This window comes from Ovis aries, chromosome 15, assembly GCF_016772045.2.
Source record: "Ovis aries strain OAR_USU_Benz2616 breed Rambouillet chromosome 15, ARS-UI_Ramb_v3.0, whole genome shotgun sequence".
Taxonomy (NCBI): Eukaryota; Metazoa; Chordata; class Mammalia; order Artiodactyla; family Bovidae; genus Ovis; species Ovis aries.
Window position 1 is genome coordinate 64,456,532 of NC_056068.1, and position 20,360 is coordinate 64,476,891.

The following is a 20,360-nucleotide window of genomic DNA, read 5'->3' on the forward strand; positions in this document are numbered from 1 at the left end:
GGAATTATAGTGCAAAGTATGATTTTTTCAAACTCAAAATGAGGAATATGACAATCTCCTCCCTTTTCTGAGATTTGCTGAGTAGAATAGATTAGGATAGAAAGTGGATTAATATTCATGTAGATAGGAATATAAACGGGACCAAGAAAGAAGGGATCGATGTGTGGGTGGGTGAGAGGAGGGGTAAAATGATGAATGGATATGTAGATGATGGATGGATGGATGGATAGATAATGTGTGAGTACATGTATGAACAGATATGTGGGTATGGATGGATGGAGGGGAGAATAGTATATAGATGGATGTGGCTTTACAAAGAGATGTGAAAAGATTAATAGATGGATGAGAAGTTGTATGGGAGGGTGGTTGGAAGAAGATGTGGTTGATGGATGGGTAGACAGAATGGCTGGACAGGAGGCTGGGTGCATGTCAGTGCATACCGATGGACAGGAGGGTAAATAGATGTGTGAGCCCTGGAGAGACACAAGATAAAATGGGTAGATAGAGGAACCCGTGGGTGTTTGGGAGGATGAGTGAGAGTGTGAGTAAGCCAAGGAGGAATGGATAGACGGAACCAGGTGCCAGCCTGGGACCGGAAGATGATGTACAGGTCAGTAGAGCCAAATACCAGCCCCGTGGCTGGCTACCATTAGCTTTCCCTGAGCAGTCCTGCTAAGAATCAAAAGTCCACCCGAAGCGTGTTAATGAACTCCCTTCTCTTTCAAGGGAAGGTCGACGAGCTCTTCCTCCCTTCCCTGGAAGAATCGCAAGCTCCCGACCATGCGCAGGGGAAAACCACACTTCCACGGTCCCAGCCCCTCTCCCAGAATATCCAGCTGCCTGTGAAACCCACAGAGAAGAGTTCCCCAGCCTGAGTCAAAAGAGAAACTTCGCGGAGGGGAGAGGCCAGAGGCTGAACCCAAAGGGGCGAGGTTTCAGGACTCAGTTATTCCCTCCTGCGTCCAGAGGCTGCGCTCCCAGCCGCCAGGAGAGAAAAGTCGGTGCGTCCTGGGTGCACGGGGACCCCCTCGGCCCTCCGGGGTGCGCGCCCAGACACCCCGCTTTATTATCTCGGGGGAGAACGGGGCGGGGGCGGAGGGGCCAGGGCTAAGGAGAGCTGGTACGTCTTTAAACTTCTGCGGGCTGCTTAGTCACAGCCCCCTCGCTTGGGTGTGTCCTCCCTCGCTCCCTCCCTCTTAGGTCACTCTCAACCCTCGAATAAAAACTGCACCCAACTTCCGAGGCGCCCTCATTGCCAGCCGGACCCCAGCCTCCGACAGGTTCGGGCGCCCTGCTTGCCCCGTGCTTCGCCGGCCCCCGCCCAGCGCCCGGCCCCTCCGGCTCCACTCCGCTCGCTCGGTCGGTCGCTCCGACGCCATGGACACGTTTTGGTGGCGCGCAGCTTGGGGACTCTGCCTCGTGCAGCTGAGCCTGGCGCAGATCGGTGAGTGCCCGCCCGGACGGGAGGGAGTGGCCCGGACCCAGCCGGGCGGGCTCCGTTGGCCCTGGCGGGGTCGGGGTCAAGTGGGCGGCGAGCGGCTGGGATTTGGCGAAGGAGGACCGGGCGAGGATTTGCGCTAAGCTCTTGGAGAGCCTGTCGTTGGGAAGCACCGTTTTGTGGAACGGCAAAAAGAAAGGGCGCAGAAAAGTTTGCTGGGCAGCAGGCTGTTGGCGCGCGGTTTGGGGTGGGGTGGTTGGAGCCGGTGGAGCACAAGGAACTGTACTCCTGGGTGCGCGCAGCCTGTCTGGACTAACACACTCCTGTGCCCAAGGGCACTTCAAGCCAGGCTGCGCAGGGCAGGGACAGGGGCTGGGGTAGGGACAGGGGTGCTAGCGAGGTGGCCATAGAGGTGGGCACTGTTGCCCTCTGTGAGGGTTGGTGGCAACAAGCTTCCCAGAATGGGGTCCCGCGTTCCTGTGGCTCTCCCATTTCACCTAGGTTCCAAAGCTCTTACAGTTGGCTCCAGTCACGAACAATCTTAACGCTTGTGGGAACTTGAACCTTCTCTGTGGCAAGGTTCTGGGTCGCCACGAGGTGCCAGCCTGGGGCAGGGAGTGTGAGTAGGATAGGCAGTGACTCGGCCAGCTGCTCCATCCTGGCAACCTCCTGCAGGCTGCCAATCAGTTAGGGGAAATCCAGACAGTCATGTGGCTCCCAGTGGGTGCCTGGCAGCCTCGGAGCAGGACAGAGAAGCAGGCTCCTGGGTGGCATCAGGGATCCCGGCGCCTGTATCCCATCCCCACAGGGTCCGTTCTTCTCAGGGGCTGTCGAGGGGGTGGCTGCGTGTGAGGTATTCTGGCAAGGCTGAACTCCAAGCATTCCTTTTCTTTGTCTTTATATGTGCAGATAATTACATGGCTGATTTGCTTATCGCTAGCAAAATTAATTTTTCTTTTAAGAAGTGCCAGCTGGGTCATTAAGACAGCTCAACCTATGGTTAATTCTACTCAGCAAGTGTTTATTAAACCCAGCTCTGGGGGTACCAGGAAAGTAAGAGACACAGTCCTACCGGGGTACTTTAGACTGAGAGGATAAGTGAGGGTCTAGGATTTAGATTCCTGAATCAGAAAAGTAATAATTAATAATAATAATTAACAGTAATCATAATGGCAGCACCAGCCACCATTTATTATACATTTGGGCTGGGCCAGGCACTGTGCTAAATTCTTTACACGCGTTATCTCGTTTTACCCTCAACAATGGCCCACTGAGAAGTGTCCTGTCGTTAGCCCCGTTTTGCAGGAGGGCAGCAAACCGAAGCTCAGAGAGCTTAAGTGACTTGTCTGTGTTCACACAGTCAGAAGACTGCTGGTTCTGTGAACCAAGCTTCTTTGCCTGTTGCTTGGTTAGCACTGGTTAAGCTGCATGTATGATATGGACAAACAGCAGCGTGATATGGACAAACTCAGAAAGGATTTTATGAAGGAGGTGGTGGACCAGAGGCTTTAGAGGAGGCTTTCAAAGGGGAACTGGAGCTCCAGGGATCTCTTGAAAGGCAGAGAGACTTGGGATGGGAGAGAGCAGGGAAAGATTTCAGGGAGAGCTGTGAGCCTGGCCTCAGGGAAGAGGAACCAGGCTGGTGTCTCTCTCTGTCTCTCTCTGTCTCTCTCTGTCTCTCTCTCTCTCTCTCTCTCTCTCTCTCTCTCTCTCTCGCCTATAAGGAAGTCCATTTGTATGTTACCTCCCTGGGGCATCTTCTGCTTTGCTTCTGAGGATTTCGACTCCTGACTCCTTCCATCCTGTAGCGCAAATTCTTCTAAAGGGCCCCATCCCCTGATATTTGGCACTGTCCTGACCCTTGAAGTTCCTCCCTTCCCCCCAGATGGGCAGGCTTACTCCTGCTCTGGGTTTCCGTGGTCCCTTTGGGGAGCGTCATTTGGAGGAAGCGCAAAAAAATGCCAGTAGCGATAGCTGCCTGGGCCCAGGCTTTCATGCACTTGTTAAGCTCTTTGGAAGGAACTGAGACTTGGGAAGGAGATGTGAGTTAACAGTGGGCTCGGGCTGGGCTGGCAGAGAGAGGAAGGACAAAGAGGAGGCGGGAAGACTCTTCTGGTGCCCCACCAGCGAAGGTGGTGGGCTCCAGAGGACAATGTGGACATTTCAGCAAGTGGCAAGGCTTTGGGGAGGAAGAAAGGGTCTGATCTTCATACTGAAAAGCAAGAAGTAGAGACATAGCCAAATACAATTAAGCAGCGTTGGACCCAAACTCTAAGTTGGAGAACAGATCTGTTGAACTACATTTCACACGTGGAAGGACGAAAGTAACCCTGGATAAAGAGCAGTGAAGTGAGCCCTCTATACCTGCCTGCCTCCTGTCCTCTGTGGGTGAGAGGTCCTTGCTAGAGAATTGTGCCCCTGGTGTTTAGAAAGAGGGGTGCAGCTAAGAGCTCTGGGGCTTTGGGGGTGGCTGGCACCCTTCTGATCCCTCTGAGCCTTAGAGACCCCTCTTTCTGGGAGTTAGACTTTTGGCTGTGTTTTCCCAGGAGAAGCAGCAACGAAGCCAACCTCCATTCCCGCTGAGGTTGGTTAGCATCAGTTAATTCAGTTGTTCCCCAGATACACAATGGCCATCTTCCTTCCTACAAAGGCACAGTGCCAAGTAGGTGTGTTTGAGTTTTGCAGCCAGTAGAAAAAGTTTCCGTTCTTTTTCCAGTTTGGCCCACGCAATTTGGAGAGGCTGCAGGGCAGTGTGAAATTCTTAGTTTATGACAGATCCCTTTCCACTCATTCAAGAAATATTTCTTGACTCACTATTGTAGATTCAGAGATGGGGACTCCAAGAATCATTTAGAAAAACCCTTTCTTTTTCCCAAGGAGGAAACAGGTCCCCAAAGAGAGAAAGGTGACTTCCCCTGTCTCTCAGGCCGAGTGTTAGCACAGGACGCTTTCCAAACCTCAGGGCTCTGAAATACCTTAATCCTCCAGGACTGAGCCCACTGCTTACAGTGGGTGGGGAATGTGTGGTCTACAGAGGTAGCAACGTTTGTTTCACACCTTTAGTTGCTGTCTTAAACACTCGATACAATTTTATATTTTCCTCCACAGTATACCCAGTTTGAGTTTAACCTAAGAATAAAGATGATAACTTTCTTCTTATCAAGCAAAGTGGCTGCTTGGGGTAGAGCCTCTGTACTGTCCAGAGCCTCCTGGGGTGTTGCTGAATCCCTCTCAGTTAGCAGCATTCCAGCTTTAAAAGCCTGACACTCGGTTCCTCTATGAAGTAGGGTCCTAAATCTGCAGGCAATACCATTTACCGAGCGCTGACCCTGGTGGCTCAGTGGTAAAGAATCTGCCAGCAAGGCAGGAGACCCAGCAGATGTGGGTTCAATCCCTGGCTCAGAAAGATCCCCTGGAGGAGGAAATGGCAACCCACTCCAGTATTTCTGCCTGGAAAATCCCATGGATGGAGGAGCCTGGAGGGCTTCACAGTTCATGGGGTCACAAAGAGTCGGACGCAACTGAGCACGCATGCACACAGCTTCATACGAGGCATTCAGCCATGGGCTTTGAACAGGTTATCCTATATAAGCTTCACAACAGCCCTGTGTGTGTTTAGCAATCTTTTCATTCCATTTTCCAGATAAAGAAGTTGAGAGGCTCAGGGAGATGGAATGACTTGCCCGAGGACACACAGCTAGTATGAGTGATGGAGTTGGGGTCCTCTGTTGTCTCACATCCTCTGTGTTAAGACTCCAGTGCCTGTGTTGCTTTGATTCATTATTTGCCTCTGGAGGACTCTGGAAATTGTGTGAGGCCAGCAAAAGTGAAGCCTGGGATGAGTGGCTTTCCTCTTCCCTGGCAGGCTGAGAACTCTTGGCTGCCCTGCTCTGCCCTGGCCTGTCTCTCTCCAGTCCTGGCCACAGCTGTCGAGAGATGCCAACCTAGCTATTTGTTACTAAAATAAGTCAATTCCCTTATCAGAGTCCAGCTGCCCTTCCAGACATGCTCTCATTTGCAGGCTTGGAAAAAAGGGAGAGGCTGTTGCTTGTCTAAGAGACAAGTCAGGGCAAGGCTTTCTGCCTGGAAACGGAAAAAAAAAAGGGGGGGGTCCTTGCAGAGGCTCTGACCCTGCAGACATTCTAGGTGCGATGACCCAGGAAGCCCCCTTGTTACATGGTCAGTGGAAACCCTCAGCGTTTAGCAGGTTGTGTGTGCCCCAGTGAGGAGGAGTGTCGAGAACCCGGGCGATGGGCTGATACGGTTTCTTGAAAAGGCAGGGATCTTGAACGGAATGTCAGTGTGGGGTGCGATGTGACACGTGACCACTCAAGTGAGATTTCAGTTTGGCCTTGAGTGTCAGACGGTTCCAGGTGGGGAGTCCCTGATGAAGAGGAGGTTGTGAGAGGGAAGTGGGCCTCCCCCGGCCACCCATCCTGGCTGGGATGGGGGCTGAGTTACAGGCTACCCTTGTATTTCCCCTGCACCTCTTTTTAGTTGACTCCACCAAGAGACTGAAAGGGAAGTGGGTCTTGTGAAAGAATGAACTGAAGCAGGTGGCAAATCCCGCCAGACCGAGTGGAGTTCTCAAAGGGGATCTTTTCTGCTTCAGAGAGAATGTCTGAGGGGTTGCACAGCCAGATGCTGATGACTCAATTTCCTTTGTGTCTTTGCTTCAATGGGAAACACACCAGTGTTCTCTAGACTCGCCAGGGGAGGCTAATGCCTTCAACCTTAAGTTGGAACGCCACTCTTAATCCCTTAGCAAGTTAATATTTTTCTTAAAAAGTGTGCTCCCTCGAAGCTGCCCAGCAAGGATTTGGGAAGACAGCCCGATCTGCCAGAGTGTTTTCTAAAGTGTGTGGTTGTGGGATCTGGTTTGGCATGGACACGGCGGTTGAGAACTCTGGATCTTACAGGAGGGTCAGGATTTCAAACATGCGTATATTTTACCAGTTGAAGTCCAATGTATAGTTTTGACTTAATATAGAGTTTTTCTACGAATAAGTGCATGACTTTGTGTGATTAGAAGTCAGACACTTGCATGGATTTTTGCATAAGTGAAAATCACATCTCTACAGCTCATTATTCAGCCTAATTAAATTACTATCCAATTAAATTACTATCTGGTTCAGAAAATTTATACTTTGGAGAGGAACATTTGTGCCCCTCTGCTCTCTCTCTCTCTTGATCATCCCAATATGTGAAGCCCCAAGAAAAATGACATACTGGGTTTTTGCTTGCTAGGTATGGACATATGCATGGTGGGTGTGTCCATAGGCATGTAAGTAACTGAACGCATGTGTTTGTCTACCCATAACGTGGTATTGCTGGTCAGTCGTTAAGTTTGTATAAGGTGTCTTCTGTGGGTCCCACACTGTACTGGGTCTCACAGGGGAATTAAATGTGAGAGAGTGGGACTCTATCCAAGAACCTTAAGGCTCTACATGGGAAACACCGTACCAAGGAGTGACAGCCTGGCCAACTAGGACCACAGGACCAACAGCCTTGCTGAGCTGAGGCACAGCCAGGAGGGCTAGGGACTCAGTGATGGGGAGGAAGAGGGGGCCATGTGCACAAGAGAAGACTTGAGCATCTGAAGAAGCGGGAATGAGCTCAGGCCGTGTGCATTTCTGTTTCCCTGCCGTTCATTTACCCACTCTTGAGCAAGTTCATTAACTGGACAATATATCAGCAAAAGCTCACGCACTTGCTGCCCATTTGTGCACCAAGCAGTCTTGGGAGCTCACGGTCAACAGGGCACAGTCCTCGCTCTCAAGCAGCTTGTGGTCGAGTGGAGGGTTTCCTGGATAACAGCTGATGGTGCATCTCTGGTTTATTCTTACTCTAGATTCTGAAAGTGCACGCCTGCCACTGCCCCCCGCCCCGCCCCCTGGCCAGGTGTGACGGCCTATATAGCCTCCAGACATGGCCAAAAGGGGGTGGTGATAAAGTCACCCCCAGCTGAGAATCCCTGGCATCACTGAATGGTGGCCAACCTCGTATCTGACGAGGAGATATCTGGTCCCCATAGGTCCCCAGTTAATTAGCCTAAAAACTGCACAGGGAAATTAAGATCAATAAGCATATTTATCTTCTGGGGCCAAGAGGTGCTCATGACTTTCACACTTCTCATTGGCGGAAAACCCCAGACCAGATAGATCTTCTTTTGTCTCTCTTCTGCAGTGTTGTCGGGGGGCCCCCTGACATCAGGGATGGAATCGCATTCATTTTTGTAGTCTCAGAACCCAGTCCTGGCCCATATTTGTTATCTGTTACTGTTGAACTGAAATGAACATTTAGAATATAGAAATTATTACATCCAGGTATATGAAAATGTGCTCCATAGTCTACATAAGATGCAGAGGCCTTTATTTGTACATGATAGCAGTGGTGAGGACTGCCTCCAGGACAAGGCTGAGATGAGCGCTTGGCTGGACAGCGGCCCACCACAGGACTCGTTTTTGGTCTGCCCAAGTAGGGAGATCACCCATCTGTTTGTGGCTTTGGTGGCTGCTTGCCGTGACTGGGGACGTCTGTCTAAGGACAGGATGACTCACTTCTTGGGCCAAGAAGGGAGTGGGAGTTAGGCCGGATGATGACACCCAGTCCCACACTGAAACCTCAAAATAAAACACTCCTGGGCAGTGGCCCGCTTGGAACTCTGGCTTATTTTGGAGATGCTAATCTGATGTTGGACTTCTTGGGTGAGAGACCCACACTCTCCCTTCCAACTCCTCCAATTTCTGGAAGGTGTTAGCAGCTGGCAGAGAAGTGGAAGTACTTCCCAGAAGATCCTTGCCTTCTCTGTGGGTCTCAGACTACAGGTCTTCAGCAAAGCCTGACACCTGACATGGAGGCCGACGGTGCTTTGTCTCCACGGAGCTTGCCACATGTGACGCTGACCACAAATGGGGCAGGTGCTGCCTACCCATGGCTCATCCCCCCGTGAAACTTGGGGGCAGGATGAGGGGTGAGTGTCAGGGGGGTCCAGAACCTCACAAACCCAGATATCCCTGAGTTTGGAGGTGCATCGGCTGCCTGGGTGTGTCCTCTTGAGGCAAAAGTCTCTCCTAAGAGCAAGTGTGGGCAGATAGGTCCCAGGAGGGTGGGGAGGGGCTGAGTCACCAAGGAGGTGATTTGCAAAACCCAGGTCCCCAAAATCTTTCCTGAGTCTTCAGCTTTTGAGAGTGAATGTTAAGTGCAAAATTCTAGGGAGAGAGAGAACTCACAGAGACCAGTAATTCTGAGACTTTGCCATGGTGTCATGGTGAATCTCCTTGAGCTGTACTTGAAAGTTTATCTTTCTAACCCTCAACCTTTCTGGAGAGTTAGAGCTCTTGTACATTTTGTTTGTTTCTTTGCAGTCAGTTGTATACATTGGAAATACTGTCACTATTGTTGGTAATAATAGCAAACATCATCCTGTTCCCTCTACTAACGTGTTTAATCCATGCACTAACCTTAGGAAGGCGTGCTCATATTATCCCTCTTTTACATATGAGAAAACAGAGGCATAAAGAATTTGAGTCACTTGCCCAAGGCCACAGAGCTGGTAAGCAGGAGAGCTGGATTTCCAGTCCAGGTGGTCTAGCTACAGGGCTCACGTCCTTGCTGACTGCGTTGCTCTGCCTTCCTTAGACATCAAGACATCAGGGTGTCCAGAAACTCAAACAGCGATACCTGCTAGTATGCTTACTGGTTGTCTTCATACCTGCTAGTACACTGCTGGGCAGGATCATGACATCCACAGAGCTGGATTTGCTCTCCGTTTATGTGCATGATGTCATAGGAGGGGGCTGGAGCTGCAAATATGAAGGAGAAAGAAGTTGTCATGGAAACGTCTTCCCATTCCTACTCTATACGGCTCATTCATTCCAGTTCCTGGATAGAAGGTCTGCCCATACGGGATGCGGAGTGGGGGGAATTGAGGAAGGAGTAGGATTCGGGGGGCGGTGAACCGAGTCATTTGTTCAGTATCACTTCATACTTGTCCCCTGGATGGGGGATGAACGACGCTGCTCCATTGTCTAGGACCTTGGCTCACGACAGGATAAAGTTGGGAGAGGAGCTAACTGAGCAGCAGTGAAAATATTTGCCCTCAGCTTAAGGGTCCTTAGTGCCAGGCCCTTCTCTCTACCAGCTAGAACTGGAGACAGAAGGATAGACTCTGAAAGCAAAGAGTGTCGGGCAGCAGGCCATGGGCACATGAAATCGGGCCAAAACTAGACATTTACTTCTGCCCTTCTTCCCAGCTCCAGTGCAAACCTGTGACTTGGCTGCTGTTTGGCCCAGCAGGTAGCCTTTGCACGGGAGAGGGCAGGTAGCATTTCTTCTGGGTGCTCTCCCGGAAGGGAGGAAGCTAAGGCCCCTGGAGACCTCCAACTCAGCCTGCAGGTAGGCAGCTGGGCCTTTGGCCTGGGAGCAGCGACTCATCACAGAACCCCATTTGTTTCAATTTCAGTACATCTTTTTGCACTTGAGCAAGTCTGCAGTGCCTTCGAGAAGAAACCACACATCAGTAGTGGATCTAGGCAGCATCATCTACTTCCTCTCTCAGAGAAAACCCACCAAGATATTAGAGTGGGGATGATAAGGCCTCTTCACAAGTGTTCACCATTATGGAACCTGAGATGCCAGGGAGAAAGGAACAATTCCATGCAGCTCAGACCTGGTCTCTTGCCTCTGGCTTAGAAGATCATTTCTAGCCAGGCCCCCGTCTCCAAAAGTATCAAATGGTGTAAATACTGTATGCCAGTTACAAATGTTGCCATTGTTGCATGTGTCCAGTTCATGAAGCAGATTCCAACAGAGCTGAGCGTCATCTTATAGTCTATAGCAGACCAGCTGACATCACTGAGTCAGCCCCTCAGCCACCAGTGAGTTTCAGGGCCACACTTCCCTACAAGGGGAGGACAAGGGTATAGGTGCCCACAAGAAAGCTGGTCACATAGACATAAAGCAGAGTTTGGAGAGACAAGTAATACTGCCATAGAAATCTCCTGCCCAGAACTTCAGCTTTGTAGTGGATTCTCTGTGATGGAACTAGTTATCTTCCCAAGGCCAACCTTAGAGGTCAGACTCATCCCTCTAGACCAGCAGTCCCCAACCTTTTTGGCACCAGGAGCCAGTCTTATGGGCAGCATTTTTTCCATGGACAGGGCGGGGAGATGGTTTTAGCTTCACCCACTGCTCACCTCCTGCTGTGCAGCCCGGTTCCTAACAGGCTGCAGATCGAAACTGGTCCATGGCCCGGGGCTTGGAGACCTTTGCTCTAGACTTCCTCAAGTGACTTTTGCTTTGCCCTTTTGTCTACTAGTTGTTTCTCTTTGATGATTCATGAAAAGCCCACGAGCGCATTTCTATCTAAAAAATTCAAAGGCTGCTGCTGAGCTATATTATGGTCTCTGTTCTCTTTCACCGGTGAGTCTATAAGCTCCTTAGGGAAAAGCTTATGTTTTATGTACATTACGTACAATTTTGTATCCTTGAGGTTCCCATCTGTCAGTTTCTCAATTATAGTAGATGTTCAATAAATGTTGGACTGAATGAATGAAAGTTCTAGATTGGCTAGCAAAGCCATCTTTATCATTTATTTTTTGTGATTTTCATAGGTTCTGGCTAAGGTTTTTTCATCTTTTTAAATCTTTCTGATCTATAGAAACCTGTTTGTTTTTTTTTTCTCTCTCATGCTTCCTATACTGATCCTCACATCTCCTTGACATCACTTTACTCTGCATTCTCTCTAATTTGAGTGTGTCTTTCTTCGAGTTTGACATATCAGGCAAGGCAGGAGAAGTTTAGAACTCACTGAGTTTTGTCCAGTAGACCAAGGATCTTAATTTCCTAGAGGTCTGTCTGCCTCTCAGCCCCAGCCCTGCCAAATCTGACTTCATGTACACAGAACTTAAGCCTCAAGATCATGTTCCAGTGACACTCAGAGAAAAGAGGTGGGCTTTTTGGTCACTATGTAAAAAGGAAAAAAGGGAGGAGTTCTTTCTTTCAATGATTTAAAGACCTTCTGTACCGAATCAGCTGTTCCGTGTGGTGGGATGGGAATGAGAAGGTTGACTTTGGAGGAGGGCTGTGTGGAAGGAGGAAGGGCTGTGAAACAGGCTGATTCTCCTCCCGGCCCCACGAGAGCAGCGTGAGCCCCAGGGGCTGCACACATTAAGCATCTAGAACAGTGCTCAGCACGTAGTGTCTGGAGCTCGGGTCTAGCACACAGAAGGCGCCTCGAGTTTGGAAATGACTATAATTCTTCAGCGCCTCTCTGTAACTGATTGACTGTGTGATGCAGAGCCAATCATTTTACACCAATTTGCCTCCAATTTCCCATGTGTCAGATGAGACAGCAGGATTCTAGTTGATCTGTGCAGTCCTTTCCCAGCCTCACATTCTGTAAACCCACCATTCTGCAGGCCCATGAACACCTAAGCCTCATAAAAGTTAATGCAAGGAAAAACACACTGTGGTGCAGACCCTTCCCACCCCCTCCACAACTGCCCCCCAACACACAAAAGTGATGTCTGGTTTGTATTAAATATCAGAAGCGAATTATTAATCCATATCAGAAACAACAAGCATGCAGACCGAGTTATAATCTAAACGCCAACTGGCCGGATGGACTCCTGGGCCAAGGTTCTCTGCTCAGAGGACTCTTCCAGATCCTTCTGACCCCTTGCGGGTGAGCAGATGAAGTCTAAGCCAGAGAAGTTAGCAACAGGTGTCAGCCCCACAGCTAAAACTGCCCAAAGTCAGTCCTGGGATTAGCCACAGGATCCAAATGCGATAGGGCTTCCCTTGCGGCTCAGCTGGTAAGGAACCTGCCTGCAATGCAGGAGACCTGGGTTCAATTCCTGGGTTGGGAAGATTCCCTGGAGAATGGAACAGCTACCTACTCCAGTATTCTGGCCTGGAGCATTCCATGGGCTGTATAGTCCATGGGGTCTCAAAGAATCGGACACAACTGAGCGACTTTCACTTCACTTCCAGATGCAATATTCTTTGAACAAACATTGCTTCAAGAGGCTAGAGGAGTCAACCCCTGAAGAAGAGAGATTCTTCACTCTCAATGCTCCATGGACACATTGGATTTCTCAGCTTTTCTCAAGGGATCCCTGTAACATGTAAAATGCAAAATGAACCACAGTATTCAGCCAAAGCAGTGCTTAGAGGATGAGCTGTAGCATCCTAGGGAAAAGAACTAGGATTGCCATGGGAATCTGAAAACAAAACAAAGAAATATATGTATATCAAGGTGGCACAGGTAGTCTTTTGAGATGGTGAGTTGCTTCTTCTATGGAGAAACTTCCAGACTCCTACTAAGATATTTATTTATTTTCTGTGGAACCAGAGAAACTCTTCCTGCTCAGTGAGGGCAGGAAGTGGGGAAGGAAATTAGAATGACTACATTACTTAGGAGTTTGTCCAGGTGATATGTTGGGTTTTCCTGGTGTCTTAGGTGGTAAAGAATCTGCCTGCAGTGCAGAAGACCTGGGTTTGATCTCTGGGTCGGGAAGATCCCCTAGAGAAGGAATTGGCAGCCCAAGGAGAATTCCATGGACGGAGGAGCCTGGCAGGCTACAGTCTATGGGGTCTCAGAGTCAGACAGGACTGAGCGACTAACCCTTTACTTCAAGGTGGTAAGTGAGAGACTAAATGCTCTGTTGGGCTTCTGCTCTTCCATTGGTCACTGAAAGCCCTTGTCAGATCAGAGTGCATCCTGGGTGTGCCCTGTTTCATATCCATCTAGAATCCACTGACCAGAAGTTGAAATACTTGTGGATGGATTCAGTTCTTCTGTCACTGGCATTGCCGTCGGTAACTGCTGGGTACGGTCCAGTCATCTGTATCTCCAGGCAATCCCCCAGACACTGCCTTCTAGGAGAAGTGAGAACCACATGTGGCCAGCGGAGGCTCGGCATTTTTCCATCTTAGTTACAGGCTGACTGTGGGCAAGCTTCTTCCTTTATTAGTTGCTTCTGTGTCTCTGGGTGTAAAATGGGAATAAACCCACCGATTCAATAAATGCACGAAAAACTATTATGTGATTGTCTTTGTGGAAAGAAGTGAGGGAAGTAGATCTAGTTTCTGTCCTCAGAGAATTTACTGTTTGGTGAAAGAAGAATTAACCAAGTGAAGAAAGTAGGTAAGAGAGCAGACATTTCTGTGTGGCAGTTGTGTAGGATGGTTTTATGGAAGCAGTAAAATGTGAGGATGAATTGAGCGTGAGTAAGAAGATGAACAGAGAAAGGAGAGCGACTTAGGGAAGCATAAAGAATGAACTGAAAGTTTAAAAGTTGGGGAAATAAGTATGACTTGATTGGGGTCAGTAAGGGGCTCCATGCCCTTTAATTAAGGGACACCATGTTGAAGAACAGTGAAGGATGAGGTTGGACAGATTCCAAGTGATCAAGTGGCACCATCTATGAGATTCCATTCCAGAGACTTAGAAGTTCTCATGACACCCTCTTTAGACAGTGCTAGACAGAGTTCAGAAAAAGGTCAGCTCCAACATTGGTTGAGATAAAAACTGGCAACTTCTGGCAATTTAAGAGAATCGCAAACAGGCTCTACAGCAGGGCAGCAATAGCAAACAGATTTCAGCTCCTGTATCGTTTCCCATTGACTACTCAAGGCTGCCTGAGAGGCTGTGCTAAGAAGCCAGACCTTGGCTCAGCCACAGAGATTGCATGCGTGCGTGCTAAGTTGCTTCAGTCATGTCCGACTCTCTGCAACCCTATGGACTGCAGTCCGCCAGGCTCTTCTAACCATGGAATTTATGGATGTAGCCCACCAGGCTCCTCTCTCCATGGAATTTTCCAGCCAAGAATATTGGTGGTGGTGGTTTAGTCGCTAAGTCGGGCCTGACTCTTGTGACACCATGGACTGTAGCCTGCCAGGCTCCTCTGTCCATGGGATTACCTCAGCAAGAATCCTGGAGTGGGTTGCCGTTTCCTTCTCCAGGGGATCTTCCTGATCCAGGGATCGAACCTGGGTCTCCTGCATTGCAGGCAGACTCTACCTTGCCGGCACAGAGATCGAACCCACGTCTCTTATGTCTCCTGCATTGACAGGTGGGTTCTTTACCACTAGTGCCACCTGGGAAGTCCACAGAGAGTGCTGTGGTCAATTGATGTCTGTTATGGGCAAAGTATAGAGGATTTGACCCTCCTGTATCACAGAGACATCACCACAATAGAGCAGTAGGCTTTTCTGGTGTACCTTTCGGATAGTGTGTGTAACGCTGGGAGTTTAGCCCACTTAATCTGGTTAAATAGCCATACCATAGACTCAGTCTCCTTCCAGAATGGTATAAATGCAGCTTCTTTCCCAGAGGAGTTTGGTCCCCTGAGCCTTCTCTCCTAATTCATTCACATTCTGTTTTCCCATCAACCCTAGTGAAGTAAGGTGCTTGGAGCCAGGAATCTCCTCTGTTTGAACAAGGGCCAGACCTCGTGGCCAAGGATAGCTTCTCGCATCAACTTCATCTGCAAACTGAGAAGAGAAAAATGATTCCTCAGCCATGGGGATGATAGGAGGCATATCTACCTCATGTTAGTTAAAGCCTTTGAAGATGAAAGAGTTATATGTGCATGTTAATTACAACTTTTATCAGCCCTGGAGCCTCTGCATTCTCAGCTGCCATGGGGGGCTCTTCCTTGCCTCCCAGATACAAACAGTAGCAACATTCCACAGGCTGGCCCCCGCTGGAGCATCCAAGTCAAGAAGGCTGGATTCTGAACTCTGGCTGGTCAGCCCACTCTGAGCGGCTCCAGTTTCCCCCTGTTCATCCCCAAGGGAAAAAAGCAAGCTCACTGGCTGGGTAGGTAAGATAAAGTAGAACCAAGGGATTAACAAAAGGCTCCATCAGGAGTCTATTGGAAATAGCCCCTGGGTGAGATTAGGACACTGCTCTAATTCCCACCGTGTCAAAGCCTAATTGTGTGACCCTGGGCTGCTGGCTTTATCTGTCTAATGTTTCAGTACACTTTGTGAAATGGCGTGGGGGTAATAATTCGTCTGCCTCTCCTACACCTCTCCACTTTTACCTGCTGGTGTAAAAGTGTTTTGTGCTGGTAGGCAGAAACTTGTGACGTAGAAACTACAAGGTTCTATTATTACCTGAAGTCATTTTCACCTTTATCTCTGTCTCCTGTTGCTGGTTGACCCCAGTCATTGAAATTGTAGTCTTCGGAATGCTCTCCTACGTGCTGCCCTCCTCTCCAGGGCAGCGCTTATCTGGGGCCCTTGGTATGTGCTCAAGTTCTTGATCCTGCCGTTTCCGGAGGCGGGCAGACACAGCCAGCCTGCAGGGGATGGTGGTGCCCTGCCAAGTTGTGTCACAATACCCCTACTGCGGTGACTCAATGAAAGCGCTGGAGGCAAATGAGGAAGGGTTTTCAGAGTCTTTGCTAGGGTTTAGAGCGTGCAAGGCTGAGCTGCGTCCTATAGCAGGACTGAATTACGGATGCAGAGACGGAAAAGAGGAGAAAAGGCCCTAAGTGAGAAGTTTTCAGGATCTGGTGACACAAAGCCCATGATGATGGCATGTCAGGATGGGGAAAGGCGCTGGAAATTACAGAGTCCACCTATTTCTTTTGGATGACTATGGGAAGGCCATCTCGAAGACTGCACATGACTTACCCAAGGTCACACAACCGGTTAGAGTCAAAACTCTGGTTTCTGCCCCTCCATCCAGTACCCTTTCCGTTTCATCCTTTGAGATGATAGGAAAGGGCACTAAACAGGAGGACACATGGCTGACCAGGGCCAGAAGATTTGGAGGGACAGAGAGGAAGAGAAAACAGTCCCAGGCTTGGGTTCTGTGTGTGCGTGTGTGACTCAGTGGGAAATAGTGCAGGTGTTCACACTCTGCTGGGCCTCACTGTGCTCGGATCTGGTTTCCTATGTAGTACCTTGTGCATGCATGCTTGCTGTTCGTTTTGGTCCTTTATGATTCAGTGAACCTTTGGAAACCAAAAGGCCCAGCATCACCTGGCCTAGCTCTTACCTAGCCTCTCTGAGCAGTCAGTGGCTTTCAAACGGTGCATTTGTTGACTCAGCATGCATTTACTGAATACCAATATATGCCAGGCACTCCTGCCAGGCACTAGGAATACAACCTTAAACAAGAGAGGCACAGTTTCTGCTGTGATGGGACTTATGCTCGAGCTGGGAAGACGCTGTAAACAACTCATTACACCCTTGTTTAATTACACTTGTGGTCAGAGCTCAGAAGGAGAAGTACAGGAGCTTGTGAGAGCATGTAACAGGGAGACTGCGCCTGATTTAGAGCATCAGAGACTTCTCAATGAATAGCAGTGAGTGTGTTTGCAGGATCCCTGCAGCTCCATTTGGGGGGCTGGGGCTACCTGTTGGACTCCTCAATCCCACCAGCTCTCAAGTCAAGTCCACGGGACATTTTGGTAGGTGAGGTCAGAGCTCCTCATCACAACTCTAGCCACAGAAGCTCCTGTTCTGGCTGCCTCACATAGGGTCCTCTGAATAAGAGGGCCAAAAATCAAGGTTGTATTCCTCAAAATTCTGAAAGCAATAGGTTTGTCCTATTTGCCCTGCAATAGGCAGTGGTGGGAAGAGAGCCATGAGAACCTCCAAGTTGACTCAAACTTTTAGAAGCACATGTTGGGGAAATGAAGGAACCCAAACTCTGGGAAGCAAAAGTGTCATTTTTCCATGGGAGAAAAATTCATAATTTACATAGGTATCTTGAACATTAAGCTTTGGTTTAGGGTCAAATTTGGTCCATTTTATTGGAAGTTTCTTGGTCTTATTTTGAACACTTCAGTGGCAAGAGTTTGAGGCCAGGGTCTGATTGATGTGTCCCTGAGGGGTGGTTTGTAGCATGACTTCCAGCAGCCAGGCAGGTGCATTGACTGGGTCCAGGCAGGAGGAGCAGGCAAGAGCCCTAGGATTCAGGTGTCCAACTATCTGACTACAAAGGCCTCACTTTTAAAAAATCTGTTTGTTGGTGGTAAATACTTGGAGATGACCAGAGTGGACTTTATCAAGAGGGTGACATAGATGTGGTAAGGAAAAAACAAAAACAATCCCCCCCCAGCCCCCACAAAGCATCACTTAGAATGCTTTCAGGTAAAAGCACAGGCTGGGCTTCCCAGGTGGCACAGTGATAAATGATCCGCTTGACAATTCAGGAGATGCAGGTTCAATCCGTAGGTGAGGAAGATCCCCTGGAGTAAGAAATTGCAACCCATTCCAGTATTCTTGCCTGGAAAATTCCATAGACAGCAGAGTCTGGAGGGCTACAGTCCATGGGGTCGCAAAGAGTCAGACATGTGCACACACACACACGTGCACGATGCTAATAGTATTTATCAATTAGCAGAGTATAGGCACCAGCCATCCAGATGGTCAGTTATAAACAACTGTGTCTTCTGAACAAGAACAGATTCAGGCTATTGTCCCTCCCAGTGATGATGATGGCATCCTTTTCCTTTTGTTCAGATGTGCTTTCTTGGGTTGAAGAGATAAGGGTGGAGTTATAGCTATCATGACTGAACAAAAGCCACAGCCCATGCATGCATCAGCCCATGGTGTGTCAGTCCCATGCGACTGCTATCTGTCACGTAGTTCTTGGTGTACCCACATCAGTGCATGTCAGCTGGTATCACAGTAAGGAACAGAATCATCAACCCTCATAAATTGTTATCTAGCACAGCAAGAAGCATGGAAACAGGATGATTCCAGAAGCAATGACGTTATCAAAGATCCAGTTTTCTTCAAGCTTTCCACTCTGCCCCTCATAGTGTCTTCCTACGGTTTAGCCTCCTTCATGGTCCCAAATTGACTCTCACAGTTCCAGGCATCCTATGGAAAAACAAAACAAAAAGCAGTGTCTACCACCAGAAGAGGGAATACTTATTCATAAATATCTCTTCTTTAAAAATGGAAGGATGGCTTTTGCAGAAGTCCTTAATTGACTTCCCTTGGAGAAGGAAGTGGCACCCCACTCCAGTACTCTTGCCTGGAAAATCCCATGGATGGAGGAGCCTGGTGGGCTACAGTCCATGAGGTCGCAAAGAGTCGGACATGACTGAGCGACTTCACTTTACTTCTTATTGGAAGAATGGTGTGCCATTCCCCTGGAAACCCACACTAACCCGATCAGTGGCAAGGAGAACTCTGATCACAGTGCTCAACTTAGACCAGTCATGATCCACCCAAATGAGTTAGGAGTTGGTGGCGTCCTCTTCCCCGAAGCACTTTCAATTAGAAGGATTTTATTGCATTGGTAACAATGTCGCTTATAATCAATAAGGCTCCAAATAATCAATAAGGCTCTAAGGGAGTCCACACAGCTGGTAGAGTTTGATTTGCAATTCTGTGTAGGCAAAAGGAAAAAGGCAAGTTCTTGTGTTTTCTAAGTCACACCCTCATGCTTCTCCCAGGAAGACACACCTCACTGACAAGAGTTCACATGGGGGACACACTGCAGTTGGAGGCTTGGATGGTCTGGGTTTATGCTCAATCATGATAGCTGTAACTTTATCTTTTTCTGTCTCCAATAAAAGCATATCAGGGAATAACCTTAAATCTGTTATAATTTACAAGAAATAGTCCATCTTTTGCACACTTGAGCACTTTATTATTAGAAACTCATCACTGCAGCTCATCTCAGCGCTGCTGGAGCTGCACTTTGCTGAGGACCATGAGTCGGTAGTGATCCATTTAAAAAGAATTGCTGCGACCTTGGAAGAGCGTCTCTTCCTGTAAACTATGAGATGATGACCCCCAAGGGAGAAGGCCGGCTTCCCTTTTCAAAAACTACACTGCTGGAGTGTTTTAATGTGTGTGAAGTGTGTTCGGCTCCATTATCTAATCCAGCACTCACATCAGCTTCCCGGTCAGCATTATTACACTCCTGTAGAGGAGAGGCGTTTAATGACTTTCCCAGGATCACAGAATTAATGCAGATTCAGGATTTGAATCTTAACTTCTCCATCCTCAGAGTTGATGTTCCTGCAACCACCCTGTGTTGACTCCCCATGGATCAGACTTGCTTCAGGGAATCTAAATTAACTATTGAATTTTGTATGAATAATTGCTCTTTCATAAGCAGAAAAACTCCTTCCAAATATTAATAGTTTTTTTGAGTCCAAAACTCAAGGGTTCAACATCTTAACATTTTGATTAGTCCAAAGAGAGACAGGTGGGTTTTCTGGGTCAGTGTCCTGCCTCCATGCAGTGTGCTCATGAATCTAACAGCATGGAGGGAAACTCAGAATTTAAAAAATTATTTTTCCATTCCTTTTTATCACTTAAGTATCATTAAAGGATTTATAAGGACTGAATCCAGGGAAGAGAAGCCCAGGGGATGTTTAATGTGGACCTCAAGAATGTGATGGTTTCTGACGCAGGAAGGGGGCCTTGCTTCTCAAAATCTAATGATGAAAGAGCGAGAGGAAATGGATTCTATCAAACTGAAATGATTTACGCTTTATTATGAGGGTGAATTTCCTGACTGCAAGGCCTGCTGAGCCTGGCCCGCTAGTTCTCGGTCTATCCTTCAGTTCTCAGCTGAAATGACAATGCCTCGGGGAGGCATCTCTTGGGGACAGCAGAAGCCTTGGGGAGGAAAGGCTTCCCTTTAAAGTGCAGGCGTTCAGCACCTTGCCCTTCTGATACTACATTTAATGTGCTGTGGTGGTGTTTTGTTGAGTGTCTTCTTCCTTGGACCATAGTCTGCGTCGGGGCAATGACCTTGCTGACCTTGTTCAGTGCCCTGGTCTCAGTGCCTAGCACAGTGCCCACGGGGGCACTGGATAAAATCTTGTTGAATGAACAGACCTGGAATTGGTTTTCTACTTTACTGTTTGGTTGGATTTGTGCGATTGTGGCTTACGCTGGTAGATTCAGTTTGTGATGTCCAAATTCAGTT

At 48.6% G+C, this 20,360-nt stretch overlaps 1 protein-coding gene across 27 annotated transcripts in view; it reads left to right on the top strand.

Moving 5' to 3' along the window:
* Positions 1-1,251: 1,251 nt before the first annotated feature.
* The window catches only part of CD44 (CD44 molecule (Indian blood group)), an 89,412-nt gene continuing 70,303 nt past the window's right edge, over positions 1,252-20,360 (top strand). For all 27 annotated transcript variants that reach the window (XM_027979619.3, XM_027979621.3, XM_042233348.2 and 24 more), the window contains exon 1: positions 1,252-1,444. In XM_027979619.3, coding sequence (XP_027835420.2) covers positions 1,378-1,444 — 67 coding nt within the window. In that variant the 5' untranslated portion in view covers positions 1,252-1,377. The remainder of the gene's footprint in view (positions 1,445-20,360) is intronic.